The sequence below is a fragment of the Adelges cooleyi genome, unplaced genomic scaffold, assembly GCF_023614345.1.
Source record: "Adelges cooleyi isolate 19-005CV unplaced genomic scaffold, UGA_ACOO_1.1 ACOO_flye_CR_arks_rails_tigmint_CR_PRNA_55, whole genome shotgun sequence".
In the NCBI taxonomy this organism is placed as follows: domain Eukaryota; kingdom Metazoa; phylum Arthropoda; class Insecta; order Hemiptera; family Adelgidae; genus Adelges; species Adelges cooleyi.
This window is the reverse complement of record NW_026096241.1, coordinates 365,994-380,389: the sequence shown is the minus strand read 5'-3', so window position 1 is coordinate 380,389 and position 14,396 is coordinate 365,994. Positions and strand designations below refer to the sequence as shown.

Below are 14,396 nucleotides of genomic sequence, written 5' to 3'. Positions count from 1 at the left end.
TTGTGTTTTATTTTTAAATATTTAACTTTAGTACACGGTCCCATATTGTAATAATATTGAATACTTATTAGATTTTTAAGTAGGTTAAATAGTGTTTATTTTTGTGAAAATTAGGATTTTCGAATTCCCGTCAATATTTAGAATATCATCGAAATTTAATGTTGCAGTCGTCGGCTGCTCTAACTTGTATCTTCTATTGAAAATGTTTAGAAATAAACAAGAGAAAAAATAATGAACAGTAAGGAAGCCCCTAATAAATTTATCAGATAATATTTTATATTGTAATTTAAATTTAGTTTAATATTTGTGTGTGACACATACATTTCATAATACTTAACTCAATGAATTTGGACTTTGTTAAATAGGGCCCACGCTTTTCTTTTTAGTAAAAATTTAAAGATGTTTAACATTATTTTAAATTGTAGTTCATTTTCGGTTGTTTTCAAAGTAATTGACGTTTTAAATAAAATATGCTACAATTGATTGGTAAATTGTTCTTGTAATAAAATTATTTTTTACTTTTTAGTTCACTTTTTACTATTTTTTTTTTAAAAAAGCATGTTTTTAAAAAATATTTTATTTAATTATTTTTTTTTTTTTACTTTTTAGTCCTATTAAAGGTATTTAATAATTGCTGAATTGATTACTAAATTAATTTTAGAAGATATGAAAAAAAACATATCTAATAATGGGTAATTATGGGATTTGGCATCAATTATGGCCGGTTAGGGTTATTAACACATTTTCACATAATTTACATAATAATTAATAAGAACTAAGAAACAGAACTACCATCAAACTATGGGGTTTTCTGAATAACATAGTGTGGACTACATTAAAATTCTTTTTTTCACCTACTATACTAAGGTATAACCGAACAATTTTTTAAGTTTCGGGCAATTAATGAGAATTTTGGAGTATTAATGATACAAAACAATTTCAGCATAGTGTGTTATATTAACAACGTATGTGTGATAACGCATTTTCAGCTAAACTGTTCATAAATAGAGATACTAGTATGTTTTTTTGAATCAATGATCTACGAATTGGTTAAAGTTATATAGTTTAAATGTTTTCCGGTTTATTAATAAAACTTAACTAAGAAGAGTTTTATGACATTAATACATTCCTAGTGATTTTTCCGAGACTTATTTTATGTTTTGAAACCTTGGGTCAAGTGTTATACCTATTTATTAATGAATAGAATATATAAAATATCTCTTCTAAAGTAAATAGTAAGGCGAAAAATTCGCTGACCTTTGGGGGAAAATATTTCATTATACATGCCATAATAACTGTATAAAAAACTGAAAAAATTGTAACAAATAGACAATAGTACAGTTTGTTTTCTTGAACGTGTACAGAATATTTAAACCAGAGGCCCAAATTTAGATTTCAAATTGATAATATACGTTAGGTTTTATTTTATACTCTGAATTTTATTCCTATTAAATACGCTAGTATGTTACAACAAACGATAAAGTGTATAAAAAACACATATCTAGTAAACATATTTTTTTTTTTGGTATTATTTACTTTAAGTTCGTATCGATATGAAAAACCATACTAGTATAATTATTTATAATATAATATATTTTATTTAAGGTCATAGTTATTAAGTTTTGTTTCGATGTGAACGACATATTATGAGTAATAGCACACAGTACTGTGTTAGAAAATAAAAACCATAGACTAAACATTCCTGTACACCTGTATAAATAAAATATATTCACGCACTGCAAAACTTATTTCGATTTAACTTTTTCAAGGACAAACAACGAATCACTATAAAACGGTTGATTCAATAAAGTTCACAATAGTTCTATCAGATTTTCAAAGCTAGTAAGTACTTAATGCATTTTTATTAAGTTTTTTGTATTTACTATTTTTTTATTTTCGAGTTTAGATTAGCGATAAACTTTTAACCACTAGGCTAATTTCATTAATAATATATTACAGAAATTGTAGACCGTTTTGTATTGATCAGAAATCGAACCTAAAATTTGGCTCATTAGGCGCAATATTTAAAGAGTTTCATTCCAAATCAGCAAAGATAATAATAAAATGTGTATATGTTTCATTTCAAATACGAAACATTATGTAAACCTTTGTAAAAAAAAAAAGTTTTTTTAAATTTGATATGATATTGGGCTTTACACTAGCATTTATTAAGGCGCATTGTATATAGACAATTTTTCACTAAAACTTAACATAAAGCTAAAATGTTTAAACATACATATTACCATAGGAAAGAAGTATAAGAAATTCTTATTTTATATTTTTTTATTTTTGTGTTTAGATATACAGTCTAACCTAACCTAACTTATCCAATTATATTAGGAAGTGAATAGGTAAGATAATTTCATTTATAATATACCACAACAATTTTACACCGTTTTAGTCGTGTAACATGTCTATAGATCAGAAATAGAACTTAAAATGTGCCTCATTTGTAACAATATTTAAAAAGTTTCATTCAAAACCAGAAAAATAATAAAAAAGCAATTTTTTTTAATTTAAAAAGTATATGAAATATGTACATTTTTTTTTTTTTGATAATTTGTGCTCTATAAATATCATTTTTTAAAACTAGTCAAAATAAATGTCAATTGGTAGGAAACATTCTTTAGATTTGGTACTTCCAAATAATAACACTTTAAATACTTCATGTAAAATTTCACTAAGCATGATTTGATTTAAACATTAATGCGAAGCTTAAATGACACTTTTTTTTCAACGATGCGTTTTTATTAATTTTTAAAAAAAATTAAATAAGTTCACCTATTCTATAACTTTTTTAAAAATAATAAAATTTGTATGGATTAATTTATTTTATTTTGACCATTTTATCTGAGAAAAATCGCTTAACTACGATTTTCTTATCTACAAATTAACTACATCAATATATGGTTTTAGTGATTTAGAAGTTATCATTTTTAAAATAAAACTTCCTCAGTTTCTCATCTTGGCCAACAATAAATTGAAGACTATGTCTAATACAAAAGGCTTTTATATATGTTAACTACTTTTTGCAGATAAAAATGAAACGTTTTTGTGTTTTATTATCATTTGTTGTTGTAAATGTTTTAGCAGATACAAATGAACTTATAGGTAACTATTATTTATTTATTTTGAAACTGACCTACTCGAGGTAATTAAAAATCTTTAAATAATTTGATAATATACTTACTACAGATATCTGGTGGAGTGCGGTGGTTAACACAAGTTGGTATTTTTTTTATCATACAAATTTTACTCTAATTTCAAATATTTATTTTAATTTATTAATTACAGATAAACAAATCCAGCGAGTGCAATGTCGTGATGGTATAATATACACTTATTATTAGAATTTATTTGTTACTTCAACTCATTATTTGTTTACTCTAGTGCGTTTGATACCGGTAATTAAACATTTTGTTGCTGGAGATAAATCGATGAGTAATTATAATTATTAAAGTATTTTAAAGTTTTGTATTAGGTACACATCTCTTATACATTTATGTTATGCACATTTTAGCGGATTTGTCGTTGATGTTTAGTGGACCATGTAATAATTTTTCTTAAATATAAGGACGTGTCTGCACATATTTGTTTGATGTTAACTATAAAATGTTCTCATTAAAATTCCAGCTAAAATAGGTGGCCCCAATTCCAACTATGAAACACTGCAACGTAATTACTCTTATAAATTTTAAATTTAGAATCTTTTTATGTATAATTACATACATGCATAATTGATACAAATTCAGATTTATTATGTACTTACATATTTATTTTTATCTCAAGAAAATATGTACACATAAATTGTAAAAATAATTTAAATTAATTTTTTTTCAATTTTAGATAGCTTAGATTTAGAAATTGAATTACAAACAGCCATAACTACCTTGTTAGGTAAATATAATAATTTGTGAATATACAATTTCAAAAATTATAGTCATTTATTTCCAAGCAAAACAGATGAAAATTGTATTTGAGTTCATAAATCTTAGAGCTATATATTTTCTTACTAAAACGTTTGCTAGTTGTTCGAAGTATAATAATTATTCAAACGGCTAATAACTAGTCTAAATAAATGTAATTTTAAATAATATTATAAATTAAATATAAAATTAGATTTTATTTTCTGTATAACTATTTAATATTTTTGTTACAGGTGTTCCTGTCCCTGAAGAAGGTAATTACGCATTTATTTGTTAATAGGTTAAATACTAATCTTAATTTGAAATATATTAACCAAATATATGTCAATAGGTTTATGTTTATAGGTCCGCTAAAACTTCATATAAAATAAAGATAAATGTACTAAATATAGAGGAATAATTAGTTATGTTTTAATTATTCAAATTATGTAATTAGCAATACATTTTGAAAGTTCTTCTTGTTTTATGAAAAATGTGTTCAAAATTAGACTTTACTACCGTATTTGCATTTTGAGTTAAAAACTGTCAGTCAAGACAGGGTGATCATCTTATCGCAAACCACTCAATATCTCATAAAGTTTAATAAGAAATTAAAATGTTTTTTTTTTTATACAACGTGATCTCAAATTTACATAATTTTTTTTGTTTTACCACCCTCTCAACTTAATATTTTTGATAGCTACTTTTAAAACTTAAATGGTAACGTATTTATTTTATTAACTTTTTTATTGAGAATAATGTATTAAATGATTTGGCTGGTCGATAACTAGTTTCGGATAACTATTTATGAAGTTATTGAAGTTTCAAGTTTAGGGCAGGAGGAAAGGTGGAGTGTAGTATTATTTTTATCTCTGCGCATTTCCCAACCGCACTTCCCCTCCTATTCTAACTTTAAAACTTTTATAACTTTAAAATTAGTTATCCGAAACTGGTTATCGACCAGTCAACATTTTTAGTACATTTTTCTCAATTTAAAAAGTTTAAAAAATGTATACGTGACCATTTAGGTTTCAAAAGTTGCTATCAAAAAAACTAATTTGGGAGGGGGTAAAAACAATATGAAAAAAAAATATTTTAATTTCTTATTAAACCCTACGAGATATTGAGCGGTTCACGATAAGTGTATCACCCTGTATACACCATCCAATAGCAGAAAGTAAATTTCAATAAAAACCATCTGCTATCCGTTTGCTTGCTAAATTTTAAGATAGTGTCGCCATTTATTATTAGAATAATGACAATTATTAAGTGGCATATAATATTTTAATTTATGCTATTTTTATTAAACTTTTTTGTATCTGAACTTACAATTTGTTTTCACTAGGTAGAGGTCTATTACGTACTGCAATGAAAAAAGTGGGTTGTGCATGTGGTTCGACTGGTAGTTAATATAATTATTTAAGATATAAACATAAAGCTTATAAAACTGTATTAATTGTGTTAAAAAAAATGTATCGTTGATTTATGCAAATGAATCAGTGATATATCGTTGCTTAGCGACAATCTTTTTAATTGTAAAAAAAGAAATAAATTATTCAATGGCTTATGTGAAACAAACTTTGCTAAAATTTTAAATCATATTGCTCGGGACTTAAAAGTAGTGAATATTTACAAGACAGAATATACTTGTTTAATTAATACATAAGTATAGGAAAATAACTTTAACTACTAATTTATCTCCATTAATGACACGAGCAACTATATGTATAACATTTTTGTAATCAACATTGTTTTTTATTATATTTTACAGATTATAAAAATACGCATAGTATGAAAATTATGAATGAGAGAAAAAACCTATTTCGTGATGCTACAAAACTGTCTATCATTTCTACATTAAGTAAGCATTATATCAAATTGCAACAGTTTAACGTGTTATTGTCTGTGTTAATTAAACAATAACACAGAATTACTTTGAGGCAAGAGTTAAAGTAAAAATGTTGCAGAGGAATAAATATTTTATTTTTATTATTATTCTGCTAGTTAAGTGCTAACAGCTTTTAAATTCGTCTAAACTATTTTTCACAATATGTCTACAATAAATACTTATATATATATATATATATATATATATATATATAAGTTTATTCACACTTTAACTTTTTTAATCTGAATATGACGACTATGGAAAGTTGTTGTTGGTGTATTGAATTGTAAGATAGTTCTTCAAATCTAAAAAAAAAAATAATAATAAATCATTAATTTTAGCTTCAATGCAAAGCGGCGAAGGTATTGCTTTTACTCTGATGTGGGCTTTTTTTTCTGTATACACTGTAACTTCTCTTTATTACTGGACCAATTCCTTCGAGTAGCAACTCTATAAATCACAAATTTCATCTAGTTGGTACTTTAAGAGGGGTGGGGTAAAAGTTGAAAAAGTTTACTTCTTCACAGTCGAAATTTGAAAAAAACCGTACGAGTTTTTAAGTTAGAACTTTTACTGGTTATAATTTCGAAAAAAAGAGTCGGATCGAGTTGAAATTTATTAGAAATATTTATTTGGTATGTCCGCATACGTCAGTTTTATTAAATTGAAATTATACCCATTTCAGACCCCCCTAGGGGGGTAGAGTATTTTTGTTTTTTGGGGTTTTTAGCTTTAATTTTAAGACTTTTAAATTGAAAATTTTCCAGTAAATAGAACTCATATGTATCCATAATATATTGAACGAAAAAAAAATTTGGCACTACTGAAAAACTTCATTTATTTCCGGAAAATTGTATTTTCGCAGATTGCGTATATTTTAACAAAAACACCTTAAATCTTACAAACACGGTATACCGGGGATACCCCGAGTGCGTCCCGAAATGACCTTTTTTAGCGTTCCGAGTGCGTCCGCCAAAAGGTATCATCCGAGTCCGTCCCAAAAATAAAAATTAATTTTTCTAACGTAGCCCGAATTACAGGACTATTACAGTAGAGTATAGACATAATGGAATCAAAGCAATGAGGAAACGGAGAGGTCACAGGTCTACAGGAATTATTATAAATAAAAGTGATAAAATTGAATAAAATCACTTTCAAATAAACGCTTTGATGCTTACTTGTAAATACAGAACCTCAATTTAATACTTTCTAACTTTACTGGTTTAAACTTTGATTGGATTGGACTGTACTGGCTTGGAAATACTAACTACCGATTTGCATCAAAGCGTTTTTTCGAAAGTGATTTTATCACTTTCAGATTTAAAAATTCCTGTAAACCTGTGACCCCCCCGTCCCCATTATGCCCCGACCCCACTATACTGGTTTTTTATTACTTATTCAAACTAAATGTCATGTTTTTATTTTTTATTTATTTAATAATACAATACAGGCCAAGGCCCAGTGACATATAAAACGTGCACATTTGTTTATTACAGTAAATAGTAAAATATATGCATAATAATAGTCATAAAAAGAAATGATAAAAGTAACAGAAATTGAATGCTCAACGGGAACTAAGCTTATTTTAAAGAGAGAAAGAAGAGTCAGTATTGGCAATGCGCATAAGACGAATAATTGGAGAGTTCATATAATAGTTTAAGGAAGAGGAAGGAATATAAAAAGGGGCAGATGAACGTTTGCGGCAGCAGGGGACATTGAAGGAAACTCCGGATAGAGAATCAGGGCTGTCAATATGGTATGTTAGCTAAATGTCGGTGATCAGCGAGACTTTCAAGGGAGAGAAGACGTTGGATTGGAGTATAGTCATGAGGAGGACAGGGTACGTTAAGTTTATAGGCAGCGTGACGGTGGAATTTTCTTTGAACCCTTCCGATCATATTACGAGCAGAAGCTGTCCCAGATTACAGAGCCATATTCGATAATGGGACGAACTAGAGAGCAGAAGAGATTTTTCTGAGAAAGTCTTAAGAAAAAATTTTTGGACCTGTTAAAGACAGAGAAACGGGAGAGTGGAGAACAAGAAAAATAAGGAATTGGAAAGGATGTTCCGAAAAGAAAACATGTTAAGCGTAATCAGAAACCGAAGACTTCAATGGGCTGAACATGCTATGCGAAGCCAGAACTATCTTATAAGGATGATCATGGACGAGAACCCAGTTAGTAAGAGACCACTGGGAAGACCACGATTGAGGTGGGAAGATGTGATAAGAAAAGACGTGGAAACATTGAACGGAGGACGGGATTGGAAAACAAGAGCGGTGGATAGGGAAGGCTAGAGGATTGGATGTGTGATAGGATGGTCTTGATGGCCGGAAAACCCAAGAAGAAGAAGAAGAAGATGGTATCCCATTTATTTTTCCATTAGTTTGCACATAGCTTTTGTTTTAGAGTCAGTGTATGGAAAATTAAGAATCAGTTGTTAAATTGAGTTTATTTTCTAAAATGTTGATTTTGTCGTGTTGAGCAGAATTTGAGTATCTTCCTAATAATTTGTTTTACATATAAAACTGGTTTTTTTAAAAAAAAATGTTGATGGTCACCTTTTAGCATCAACATTGTTTTTAAATATCATTTTTTCAAAGTACCTCCGTTTTGAAAAAACAATAAAAACGAAGAGTAAAAAAAAATATTATATTTTAACCTGTTCAAACTAAAAGTAGCTTTTTAGTGATGTCGTTTTATAGAAGAGGTATAAATTAAGCATATTTTTCTTTGAAAAAAAATATAAATACAATATTTTTGATGTTTCAATAATTTTCCTAGTTTATATAATTAAAACTATGGTTTGCTTATTAAAGGTGTATTTTATAAAAAATGTATGACATTTGATATACGAGGTGTCCAATCTATTTTATCTCCATTTAAAAATGTTATTTTCTTACAGTAACAAAGCTGTACAATACGAATCATCTATATAGCATTAATCACGTGTACGAGTATTAGTATTAGAGTACTAGTTATGCCTTACACACTGAATAAATGTAGTAACTAGTAAAAAAAGGTTGGCAAATTTTAAAATATATATATTTTTTTTTTTTAAAGGACCAGACCATGAAGATTTCGGAAATTGTAACCTGATGTGTCGGTTGAAAGGTCTGTACAGAAGTATAATAACTGACTTCTATAGATATTTGGTAATAAAAGCTGAAGTTATTGGTGATCAGTGTCGTCTGACTCGTCCTGACAGAAAAACAATCACCTTCAATTGCTTTGGAGACTTAAAGGATCACATTCGGGATGACAATTGGGAATTCATTTCCGATTATTAATCATGTACATTAAATTCTTTTGAGAAAAACATGTTAAGCAATTTGTAGACCTTAGAAATAAAAAAAATATTCTTGATAATGTTAAGACGAAACATCATTTGGTTTTGGTAACGATACAATAGATAGGCAAAACAAGTATATGCATGTAAACTATAAAGAAGAACAGGAATGAAACTTTTTTATAATAACAACTGACTGAAGTGAAAAAATATTCTATTTGTGACTTGATTGAATAAAATATAAACACATTTAATGGTATTAATTAAGTGAGTATTACCAGCAGTCGAGATTAATCATAAAACTCATTTTTAAAAATTTAAGCGTTTTACTAAATAATTACTGGTACGCATGTTAATATGTATTGTATTGCAATAATGGTTATTTGATACACAGAGAAGTTATGATAACACAGCGTGATCAATTAATAATGCAAACATAATATTAGTTTATCAATTCTATACTGAACTGTTTTATTACTTTGTTTGTGATGAGATCATGTCCTAGTGATTTCCTTGATTGGTAACTTAACGATTTTGTACTGTGCTTAAGTACAATTACTACATTAACTACCATTGAGTGAAGGGATAGTATAAACTCCTTAATTTCCATGTCGTATGTACTTTTAAACCAAAAATTCAGTTTTAAACAAATTTTTGAGCCTACAATGATTAGTATATTTTATAAATATATATAAATAAATCTACTATATACATTAGGGTGGTCCTGAAATTTGACATGGCGTTGGATGGCCGTCATTCGACTCTAAACACTGAAAAAATATTTCTTTAATTTTTTCAGATTTTTATTTCAATTTCTCGGTCTCTCTGTTTGCACATCAAATGTATAAATTTGTTTTTTCAAACTAACACCTAACCTAACCTGACCGAAATGTTTGGACTTTTTTTCGACATAGTAGCACCCATATACCTAATTAAGGATTACGAATTTCAGTTTTAAATGCTATTAACTTCATAAATATCTGTTCAAAACTTTAAAAATAACCTAAACATTCAAATATACATTTGGAAATTTTAAAACAATTTTGTTTTTGATATGGTAAAAACCGAAAGAGACCTCGGAATAGCTACTCGGGTAATCTGGAGAAATTTTGCATAAATGCCCGGGGAGTCAGCCTATCCAATCAATATTTAATCAGTGTAAGTTATCATAAAAGTATTTATTTTCCATTTGGGTCTCATTAGCTGAAAGTATTACATGTGATATTTTTTTACTGTATATTTTGTATAAAATTGTAACGATTAGAACGGATATTTTCTAGTGTGTACAGTACATTTTAAACAGAGGCCCAAAGTTAGGTTTCCAATCGATAATGTCTTAGATTTTATTTTATACTCTGAAGTTGACTTGTATGCATTAGTAAGCGAAAAAGCGTGTAAACATCTCACACAGTTAGTAACATTATTTTTGCGTCTTATTTACCTGAAATTCGTATCGTTGTGAAATAAACGGTACTACTATAAAAACGTTTGAAACTTGATAATGGTCTATAAACCCAGAATTTTCTTACTATGTTAAATGCGTTAGTGTAAAAAAGACCTTGAAGTATTAAGCTTAAAAACACACAGCTATTTTCATTTTTCTTAATGTCTTGTTTTTTAAGTTTCATATCGATGTAAACAACAAATGAGTAATAGACCACACAAAACCCTTCGTTGAATCAATACACAACCACAAAAACCATTTTACAAAATTGGAATTTTGCACACAACAATGCGTTGACAAATAACGTGCTTTTCAATTTAAAATATGTAGGATTAATTTTTGTACGCTGAATTACTGTTCTTTTACAAACCGTTTTAAGCCAACCCAATACCAATGTGGTTAGCCAGCCAAGATAATTTTTAGAAGAAAAAAAAATACAACTTTACTTGTTCAAGATTCTTCTATTGAAATGGTATACATGTCTTGACACGGTACTGCCTAGATATTTTATTTGTATTCAAAGACTATAAAAAAATATTTTATTCTTACACAGTTAAATTTTTTTAAATTGTATGCTGAAAATATTGGTGTTACACGCGATTGTACCACTAACGGCTATAAAGACGGTAGCCTAAAGTTTTCTTCACACTTGTTCAAATAGGTACACGCACTGAAATATATATGTGTTTTTGCAAAATTTATTCCGGTTTTTCAGTTTCTGCGACGAGTCACAAACCAATCACTTTAAAAAGGCGGTTTTAACAAATAAGTTCACAAGAGTTCATCCAGAAATTCAAAGCTATTAAGTTTTTCTTATATTCTATTTTTTTTTTATTGTAGCATTTAGATTTGCAATCTATCCTAACATAATCTAATCTAATCGCTTGGATTAATTTCATCACCGTTTTGTTCGTGTAGTACTCAGGGTGGCCCACAAAGATTTGACAAATTAAATAACTTTTGTTTAAGTGAATATATTTAAGATTTTATTTTTTTTTTAAATACTTTATACTCATTTGCGCTATAGGCACCACGGTTTTTATTGCACGTGTGTTTTACTTTTTAAAATAATTTTTTTTTAAAAATTCAAGATAGCCATTTTGTTAAAAATAATCTGATGAAAATGTTGGCTGGTCGATAACCAGATTTGGATAATTACTTTTTAAGTTACTAAAGGTTAAATGGTAGGATGGAACGGGAAACCCATGATTTTTTTAACGAATTTTAAATAGAAGAATAGACTATTTACCTAGTTAACTAATTCAGTTGTATTATTTATGCGATCTTAATAACCAAACATGGTATATGCCCAATAAGGATATAATTAAATTAAATAAACGCGTTATTCTTTATAAGGAATCTTAAATAAATGAATTGACAAATTAAATTTAAATATTTACTTTGACCGTAACCGTTAGCGATGATCATTTACACATTTTCACACAACTTATATTATAACTCACAATTGAAAGAAAAACTTTTAAAAGCTGAGATCGATACTATTTAAAGTATATGAGATAAATGGTATCTACTCCTGTCCTGCACTCTTTAGGCGTAGGTGTATATAATTTTAATAGAGCTGATCTTATGACAACGTTCCGTAACGTGAACTACTTATAGTCCAAATAATAGTCATTGTTATAAATTACATTGCATAGTTAATAAGAACCAAGAAACAGAACTACAATGAAATTATTGGTTTTTCTGAATAACATAGTTAAGATTACATTATATTTCTTTATTTTTCATCTACTATAGTAAAGTATACTTGACAATTTTTTAAGTTCCGGCAATTAATAAGATTTTTGGATAATATACGTTAGGTATTATTTTATACTCTGAATTGTATTCCTATGAAATACACTAGTATGATACAACAAACGATAAAGTGTTCAAAAAACACAAATCTAGTAAAAAAATTTTTTTCGGTCTTATTTAAGTTCGTATCGTTATGAAAAAACGTACTAGTATAATTATTCATAATCTAAATTATTTTATTTAAGGTCACAATTTTCTAGTTTCGTATAGATGTTAACAACATAATATGAGTAATATCACACAGTACTGTGTTAGAGAATAAAAACCGTAGCCTAAACATTCCTTTACACCTGTGTAAATAAAATATTATTCGCGCACTGCAAAACTTATTCCGATTTTACTGTTTCGGTAACAAGCCAAAAAAACAAATCACTTTAAAAACGGTTGTCTTAACATAGAAGTGCACGAGAGTTCTACAAAATTTTTAAAACTAGTAAGTAATTAATGCATTTTTATTAATTTTTTTTATTTACTATTTTTTTATTTTCGTGTTTAGATTTGCGATAAACTTTTAACCAGTAGGCTAATATTATTAATAATATAGTACGGAAATTGTACACTGTTTTGTATTGAACAGAAATTTTAAACACACGTATTACCACAAGAAAGAGGTATCTATTTGGATAATTTTTTTTTCAACATTTAAAACTCAAATATGATCATTTTCAAGGCATCGGCAGTGGCACAATTTTAAAAAAATTTCCAGTTAATTAAATATTTCAATATAAAATTTTTAGCTATAATTTTTGGCTTCTTTCAACTAAAATAACTAATTAACTGAAAATAGTTTTAAAATTGTGCCAAGACCAATGCCTTGAATATGTTGTAAAGAATTCAAATGTTTTTTTGAAAGTTTAAATCGATATATTCTTAAAGTATCGATATGAAAAAATGTTAAACCGTTTTAGTCGTGTAGCATGTCTAAAGATCAGAAAACGACCCCATAATGTGCCTCAATAGGCACATATTTAAAAAGTTTCAATTAAAATCAGAAAAATATTTTATTTTGACCATTTTATCTCGGAAGACATTTTATCTTGAATCAGCTTCTCACCGAAGCCAATAATTAATTGAAGACTATGTCTAATACAAAAAGCTTTTATTTTTATTATTGTTTGCAGATAAAAATGAGACGTTTTTGTTTTTTAATATCATCCGTTGTGCTAAATGTTTTAGCAGTTTTAGAAATACATCATGATAAATTTCTAGGTAATTATTATTTATTTTATTTTTATCACTTGCCTACTCGAGGAAATTGAAAATCATTAAATAATTTAATGATTATTTGTTGACAGTTGAACTTATAAAACAGACTAACTTAACAAGTTAGTAAATTTATTTCATCATACAATTTTAACTCTAATATTAAAATATTTGCATATATTTATTTTAATTTATTAATTACAGATAGACAAATCCGGCGAGTGCAATGTGGTGATGGTATAATAAACACTTATTGTTAGAATTTATTTGTGACTTCAACTCATTATTTGTTTACTCTAGTGCGTTTGATACCGGTAATTAAACAATTTGTTCTTGCGGATAAACCGATGAGTAATTATAATTATTAATGTATTTGAAAGTATTAGGTTAGTTACACATCTCTTATACATCTATGTTATGCACATTTTAGCGGATTTGTCGTTGATGTTTGCTGGACCATGTAATAATTTTTCTTAAATATATGGACGTGTCTGCTCATAGTTGTTTGATGTTAATTATAAAATGTTCTCGTTAAAATTTCAGTTGTAGTATCTGAACCAAATCACGACGATGAAACACTGCAACGTAATTACTCTTATAAATTTTAAATTTAGAATCTTTTCATGTATAATTACATACATGCATAATTGATACAAATTCAGATTTATTATGTACTTACATATTTATTTTTATCTCAAGAAAATATGTACACATAAATTGTAAAATTAATTTAAATTAATTTTTTTTAATTTTAGATCGCATAGATTTAGAAATTGAATTACAAACAGCCATAACTACCTTGTTAGGTAAATATAATAATTTGTGAATATACAATTTCAAAAATGATAG

At 27.3% G+C, this 14,396-nt stretch overlaps 2 protein-coding genes across 10 annotated transcripts; both read left to right on the top strand.

Annotated features, from left to right (window-relative positions):
• Nucleotides 1-1,827: 1,827 nt before the first annotated feature.
• Nucleotides 1,828-11,322, top strand: LOC126842562 (uncharacterized). 8 transcript variants are annotated; one of them, XR_007686352.1, is made up of 14 exons: nucleotides 1,828-1,842; nucleotides 2,300-2,351; nucleotides 3,036-3,111; nucleotides 3,196-3,225; nucleotides 3,295-3,327; nucleotides 3,391-3,441; nucleotides 3,521-3,550; nucleotides 3,634-3,675; nucleotides 3,847-3,897; nucleotides 4,160-4,180; nucleotides 5,251-5,307; nucleotides 5,677-5,766; nucleotides 8,857-9,349; nucleotides 11,242-11,322. XR_007686352.1 is itself a non-coding variant. In XM_050579602.1 (14 exons), exons 3-14 carry the CDS (start codon nucleotides 3,042-3,044, stop codon nucleotides 8,996-8,998), a joined length of 546 nt encoding a protein of 181 aa, XP_050435559.1. In that variant the 5' UTR covers nucleotides 1,828-1,842; nucleotides 2,300-2,351; nucleotides 3,036-3,041; the 3' UTR covers nucleotides 8,999-9,025. The 8 variants fall into 8 exon arrangements, 7 of the variants coding, with proteins under 7 accessions (XP_050435559.1, XP_050435553.1, XP_050435554.1 ...); XM_050579602.1 differs by lacking the exon at nucleotides 11,242-11,322 and having other exon boundaries at nucleotides 8,857-8,907; nucleotides 8,979-9,025; XM_050579596.1 differs by lacking the exon at nucleotides 11,242-11,322 and having other exon boundaries at nucleotides 8,857-9,358.
• LOC126842565 (uncharacterized) lies at nucleotides 11,129-14,387 on the top strand. 2 transcript variants are annotated; one of them, XM_050579605.1, is made up of 8 exons: nucleotides 11,129-11,328; nucleotides 13,466-13,553; nucleotides 13,640-13,669; nucleotides 13,752-13,784; nucleotides 13,848-13,898; nucleotides 13,978-14,007; nucleotides 14,091-14,132; nucleotides 14,303-14,387. In XM_050579605.1, exons 2-8 carry the CDS (start codon nucleotides 13,472-13,474, stop codon nucleotides 14,371-14,373), a joined length of 339 nt encoding a protein of 112 aa, XP_050435562.1. In that variant the 5' UTR covers nucleotides 11,129-11,328; nucleotides 13,466-13,471; the 3' UTR covers nucleotides 14,374-14,387. The 2 variants fall into 2 exon arrangements, with proteins under 2 accessions (XP_050435562.1, XP_050435561.1); XM_050579604.1 differs by lacking the exon at nucleotides 11,129-11,328 and adding an exon at nucleotides 12,000-12,777.
• The last annotated feature ends 9 nt before the right edge of the window (nucleotides 14,388-14,396 follow it).

What these genes read in the sequence shown, in the direction of transcription:
- LOC126842565 (XM_050579605.1), top strand. Translation starts at nt 13,472, where the DNA reads ATGAGACGTTTTTGTTTTTTAATATCATCCGTTGTGCTAAATGTTTTA. An exon ending in GTTGATGTTTGCTGGACCAT is followed by an intron (nt 14,008 to 14,090) that starts GTAATAATTTTT and finishes TTAAAATTTCAG; the next exon opens with TTGTAGTATCTGAACCAAAT. An exon ending in CGACGATGAAACACTGCAAC is followed by an intron (nt 14,133 to 14,302) that starts GTAATTACTCTT and finishes TTTTAATTTTAG; the next exon opens with ATCGCATAGATTTAGAAATT.
- LOC126842562 (XM_050579596.1), top strand. Translation starts at nt 3,042, where the DNA reads ATGAAACGTTTTTGTGTTTTATTATCATTTGTTGTTGTAAATGTTTTA. An exon ending in GCGAGTGCAATGTCGTGATG is followed by an intron (nt 3,328 to 3,390) that starts GTATAATATACA and finishes TGTTTACTCTAG; the next exon opens with TGCGTTTGATACCGGTAATT. An exon ending in TGCTGGAGATAAATCGATGA is followed by an intron (nt 3,442 to 3,520) that starts GTAATTATAATT and finishes TGCACATTTTAG; the next exon opens with CGGATTTGTCGTTGATGTTT.